Genomic DNA, 5,885 nt, shown 5'->3' with positions numbered 1-5,885 from the left:
AAAAACCCAGGAATCAACTTTCCTTCACAGAAGCAATTATTTTATTCCATTTGGAAATAGTATAGAATACAGTTATTCATTCTTTGCCAGGCAAAAGTTACTTTCCCACAGGACGCTGGGCCCCACCTGGTGCGGTCAGTGCCAACTAGTGAACCCGCCGGCCCTCCGGGGAGCAGCGAGCGGACACCTGGCTGGAAGAGCAGCCCCGAGGTTAACACATTTTTTGCGGCAAAGGTTGCCAAATTTGTTTTACCCAGAAGACCACTTTGGGTTTGGAGAGCACACTTAATCTCAAAGGCACTTTCAATGTACCCATTGAACGTTTGTAGAGGTAAATTGTTTTTCACAAAACTGAGGAGAGAAACAGGAAGCCCATTGCAAGCACCCGTCTCCCCACTCGCCTCCTCTTCACAATGAGACCTCCTCAGTCCATCACTAGGGACTCGTGTGCCAACTGCCACCAACCTCGCCAGAAACTCAGCCTTTGCGCGTGTCCCTCCCTGGAGAGAGACCTCCGAGGCTGAGCCACCAACCCCCTCAGCCCATTTCCCCTCCACAGTGGGACCCAGCCCGGCTCCTGCAGATGCAGGCTGCCACCCCACCCTCCCCTGGCCCCTGCTGTCGCCCTGAATGGGAGAAGGTGGGCAAACCCCGGATGGACAAGCACCGGCCCCTTTCTGTGGCTGTTCCCAGCAGGGTCGCCTCTACGCCCTCCAAGAAGGGTCTGGTCTTTCAGTGCTGGGTCGCATCGCAGACAGTGCGGTGTTCACCGGAGAAACGCGCCGCACCCTAGCCTCTTCCTGTGGCTTTGGGGTTCCGAGTGGTGACAGGGAAGCAATGCGCAGAACGCCTGCTCTCCTGCACCCTTGTGGGTCACACAGTGGGACCTTGGTGACTGGCATTCACTCTCTCCACTCAGCTCCAGATGCTGGCCAGTAAGAACGTGCTCCAAGAAAACTGACTTGGGGAATCAAGTTAGTGAATGCTGGGGGCCGGGGAGTGCTCAGCAGGTGACACTGGCCACAGCCCCCAAATGCTCTGCCAGGGAGCGCTGGCCACACGTGCAGCAGCTTCAAACACACCTCGGGTGGGTCGGGCTGAGTAGCTCTCGAAGCAGGACAAACAGGACTGCCGTTACTCAGTATCGCAGCAACCAGGATTTAGGGCTTTTTAAAATTTTAGAGGTGTTGTTGCCTCACAAACGGGAACTGGTAAGGCAGGTACGAGGCAGGGAACATTCCCCATGACTGGACAGCACCTTCTGCAGGGCAGATGGGGACACCACTGGTCAGAGCCGGCCACTCTCGCGGCAGGCAGGGACCACTGCTGACAGCCAGGCGGCCAGAGCCAACTCGGGGTTCCCGCCCTGCAGGTGCACCGGCCAAGGCCAGCGCTCCCCTTCCCAGCACGTCCGGTCTGGGGGCCACACATCACTGTTGTGAAGACACTCAGCCCCCCACAGACACGTGTGTCTCTCCCGCCACACCTTTTGGGGCACAGGAGGCCGGGGTGTTGGTGGTTTGGCTCCGCAGCCGTGGATTAGGCGAGGACAGGGCATGCTCACACGACGAGGCTGTTAAGTGAGGGCACACTGGTGGCTTCAGGAACGGGTCCCATTCCCACAGGAAAGTAAATGCAGCACCCCAGGACGTGGCCAGTGCCAGCGGACGCGGGTCACGAGCCCCGTTGCTACCTGGGCCTTTAGCCACAGCAGTGGCAGCTAGTTCCCTGCCCAGGCGGTCGGCCTGAGGGGACTGTCCAGGAGGGGACTGTCCAGAGACGGGGTGGCTGCCCCTGGAATCGCCGCTTTGGGGGCTTGCCCTGGAACTGCACTCACTGCCACCGAGCCATTGGGGACAGCAGTTGAGTTCAAGCTCCCAGGAATCTCCCCCGTAACTTGTATTTTAAAATAGACCAAATAAAACACTGGTAACACAATGCCCACGAGCAGCATGATACAAACGGCATTCCACCACCGAATCCCACAGTCCGCCCCGTCGGCCAGCATCTTCGGGGGAGCCGGGAGCAGCGGCTGCTCGGGGGGCTCCTCGCAGTACCTTTCCTTCACAAAGATTTCTGACCGCACCGCGTGGTCGATGTTCTGATCGATGCCCTTGAAGAAATCCGCCAGCGGGCTGGCAGCGGCGCTTGTAGCCGCCCCGTCCTGGTCTGGCTGCTCCTCGAAGGTCACTCTGGTCTCCGAGGATGGGCTGGGGAGGGGTCTAAGTTCTTTGTGGGTCTCTGTTAGGATCCCATGGTTTTTCACTGGAATCTTAATAGATTTCAAAGCATATAAGTCTTGTTCTCCGATGAAGTTGTTGGCTTTCTTGATATCTGCAACCTAGGGAACCATGGAGACAAACATCACGAAATACACAGGACTCCTCAGAACTAACATCCAAACAGCGGCCCGAGCCCTTCTGGAGGGTGGGCCACGCACTCCCTGCTCTAGCACATTATGGACACTGGGAAGCTGCACCTATACGTAAAGTTAGTTCAGGCTAAGGAACGGAGTGTTTAACGTGTAGCTTCATCATCAAAATTTCCTCTACATTTTCAGCTTTGAGCAACTTGAGATCAGTTTCAGAAAAGACTCCTGTGTTTGTTTAAAGTGTGATGGCAACAAAGTGCTTTTAGGTGGAACACCAGCCTGGTGGTGAGAAGCCTGCGGAGTCCAGTCTGCTTTTAACTCCTGATGCAACAGCGCCCCCGTCTGGCTGCCCGCCCTCCCGCAGCAGCAGCAGCCAGTTCAGCCGCCGCAGTGCACGTTAGCGCTGCGCAAACACAGCCCTGGCCAGCTGGCCAGACACGCAGAACGGAGTTTACCAGGAATAACCTTTTAAGAGGTGTGCCTCCAGGATTCTATCACACTTTCTTTTGCACAAGTGCTGCATGGCATACAGATTTATTTTTTAAATAAAAGTGACCTAGAGTTAATTCACTTGGAGGGTTTCACAACACGATAATTAGAAGCATGTGAGGAATCAAGTTGGAAACTAGGGACTGAAACCTACTGGACTGAAACCTACACTACTCTGAGTTTTACAAAGTAACAAAGTTCCCCACAAACACCTTCCCTAATCAACCTTAAGATTTATGCAGGGGGGGGACATAAGTCAAAGATAAACCCTTCCTCAAGCTAATGTTTGAAAGCAGCAATTTTAACACTTAAGCGCCCTTGGAGAGTGTAAGTACAGCCGCCGGACAGTTACAGAGTCTTACCCAGGGCACCTCCACCGTCTTAATTATTTAGCAAGTGCTTTTAATCACCTAATTAAATTGGGGTAAGGGACATTTTTAATTGATGTCCTGAAACTGAAGCACAGGTGCTTGGGACCATTGTGCCTTTGTCTCTAACAAACTAACATCTATTTATTTGCGACGGGAAAACTCATCACTTATTCGAGGCATGATACAGTCTTCATGGATTCATTACACGTCACCATTCAAAGAAACTCAGTGCGTCTATCCAGCTCTTGCGGGGTAGGATTCCTTTTTCCGCTCATGTTCTAGAAACCGTGCAGCCGGCCTACAGAGGCTGATTGGGAGGGTCGGATGTGTGCATTTCAGTACAATTCAAGGACCACTACGGGTGTTCCTGGAGGCCAGCCTGTTTACTTCCCCGGGAAACACCCCCCACACCCCCACACCCCTCAGGTGTGTTTAACCATTTGAACCTTCTTTGACAGTGACAGACAGTTGAAGGACAAAAAGGTTTTTTAAATATCAACAAACTGCTCAGGTAGCCACAGAGAAAGCCACAGAAACTTGTAGCATGGTGTCAGCAAAGCGAAGTATACAGTTTCAAACCAAAAGGAAAAAGCAGCAATTCTGTAAACACTTTCCTACTTACTTTGCCACTGTTAATCACTCTGAATGCTAAAAACATAATTAGAGAGAGAGACAGGGTTATATAGATACACAGCATACAAAAGCTAGATCATGCAGTTTCAAAAGGGAGAAGACAAAACTTTACCAGTGAAATAAGTTACAACCAGCAAGAAAGGGTCAGAAAATGAGAAGCAGCCAAAAAAGCGAGCATGCCAAAGGAATCTTGGATAAATTCTGCCTGGCATCTCCTGCCCCATTAGGTCTTTTTTTTTTTAATATATATATTTTTTATTTTTAGAGAGATGGGAAGGCAGGGAGAAAGAGAGGGAGAGAAACAGCGATCAGTTGCCTCTTGCACGCCCCCAGTTGGAGACCTGCCCTGCAACCCAGGCCTGTGCCCTGACCAGGAATCAAACTGGTGACCTTTCAGTTTGCAGGCCAACACTTGACCCACGGAGCCGCACCGGCCAGGGATGGCCCCACTAGGTCTTAAATACAGATTGGAGGGACAGGGAAGAGTAGAAATATTTTGCAGAAAGGGGAAAGCCCCATCACGTGAGATTCCTAACCCTCACTTGTCAGGAGCCAAGGCTTCAGAGCTGAAAGTACTTCCACCTGCCTTCCATCTCTGGCTAATCAGGGGCATCCTACTGCCTCAAGAGGCCTCTCCCAACCACTGCTGGGGTCAGGAAGGGTCAGCAGGGCCTCCCATGTGTCAGTGAGGCCCTGCATGGGCGGAGGCCGAAGGCTGGTGGCCCCTTCCCCTGTCGGATGTCTTACTTTGCAGCCATACTGAAGAGCGAGCTTGTTGAGACTGTCCTCCCGGGCCAGCTCCCGCTGCAGCAGCACGATGTCCCCCGCTCCTGGATGGGCAGGGTGGTGGGAACCCTTCTTCTGGCGCTCCTTGCCACGTGGGCGCAGAGCCACACGATGGGACTCTTCCTCGGAGGAGTCCCCTGAGTCCCCACCGCCATTCTCAAACACGTAAACTTGGCTGCTGGGAGTCCCACAGACCATGGCTGGGCCTTGGAAGGTCTTGGTTAACACTCCCTTCTGCCTCATTTTCTTAACTGAAAACCAAACCCCACAGTTAATTCCAAACAATTCCAAACAAGGCGTCTGTCATCCCTCTGACTACATTCAAGATAAGCGTCTTGTCAGAATTTGCTCCTTTCCAGAATCATTGTAAACATTCAAAAAACACCAGCAGTACAAAACAATGTGCTTACGCTGAAATGCAGGGTGAGGGATAGGCAAGCAAAAACACCATTTTTTCCCCAAATTGCATACTTTGCACAGAAAATACGAGAACCCCTCTGCGTCTCCGCTTAGTTGTCATCCACACCTGTGACTCCTCGAAACCACAAAAGGTACAGAAAAACTTCTTTGTGGTCACGGAGTAGTGAAGTGGTGGCTGGGATCCTTGCGCTGAGAATCTTACCTCAGAACCGCGGCACGAAAAATTCTTGCTCCACTTTACACATTTCGAGGTACCACCACTAAGGCCACTTGCTTAGAAGAACTAAGAATTCAACGCTCTGATTCTGAAACATTTCACGTTATACATGCTATGTAAGGCAGGTTAGGGGAAAATTCCTGCCAACCTCAGAAACTCGTCCAGTTTCTCCCAAGTCCCTTTGCCTTCATTTCACCCCAAGCCTGGTTTTTATTTTCACTTCCAGCCAGGGCAAAAGCCACAAATTCCCCCTTCCCCCTCTCCAAATCGTTCCAACGCGTGCAGAAATGAAATCTCAAACACGGAGAGTGACAGCCTCAGAGTTGTCTTCGGGACCCTGGGAGCCACAGAGGGGCGGCCTACTCGGGGACAGCAGGTGGCCCCAGCGCGACACCCTCCCACTCCCCGTCCCCGCCCTCCAGAGCCCCCGCCCCGCCCCGAGGATCACCTGCGGCGGCCCGAGACCCGCCGCGCCTACCCGTCCGAACTCCGAGCTGACAGGGGCCTCGGAGACTCCCAAGCCTCAGTTTCCCGCAGAGCCTCTTCCTTGACAATAAAAACCCTGGCGGCCCGTCTCCGCGCTTACACAGGCGGGGCC

At 52.9% G+C, this 5,885-nt stretch overlaps 1 protein-coding gene across 4 annotated transcripts; it reads right to left on the bottom strand.

Annotated features, from left to right (window-relative positions):
- Positions 1-235: 235 nt before the first annotated feature.
- Positions 236-5,755, bottom strand: LYSMD4 (LysM domain containing 4). Of its 4 annotated transcripts, XM_024561896.4 has the most exons (4): positions 4,612-5,671; positions 4,049-4,093; positions 3,854-3,890; positions 236-2,341 (listed from the first exon to the last, which is right to left on the bottom strand). In XM_024561896.4, the coding sequence occupies exons 1-4, from the start codon at positions 4,803-4,805 to the stop codon at positions 1,721-1,723; spliced, it is 897 nt and encodes a 298-aa protein (XP_024417664.2). In that variant the 5' UTR covers positions 4,806-5,671; the 3' UTR covers positions 236-1,720. The 4 variants fall into 4 exon arrangements, with proteins under 4 accessions (XP_024417664.2, XP_053769252.1, XP_045052570.2 ...); XM_053913277.2 differs by lacking the exons at positions 3,854-3,890; positions 4,049-4,093 and adding an exon at positions 5,736-5,755 and having other exon boundaries at positions 4,612-4,901; XM_045196635.3 differs by lacking the exons at positions 3,854-3,890; positions 4,049-4,093 and having other exon boundaries at positions 4,612-4,901; positions 5,273-5,671.
- Positions 5,756-5,885: the final 130 nt, after the last annotated feature.

The sequence above is a fragment of the Desmodus rotundus genome, chromosome 10 (genome assembly GCF_022682495.2).
Source record: "Desmodus rotundus isolate HL8 chromosome 10, HLdesRot8A.1, whole genome shotgun sequence".
Taxonomy (NCBI): domain Eukaryota; kingdom Metazoa; phylum Chordata; class Mammalia; order Chiroptera; family Phyllostomidae; genus Desmodus; species Desmodus rotundus.
The sequence above is the reverse complement of the archived record's forward strand: the minus strand, read 5'-3'. Positions and strand labels throughout refer to the sequence as shown.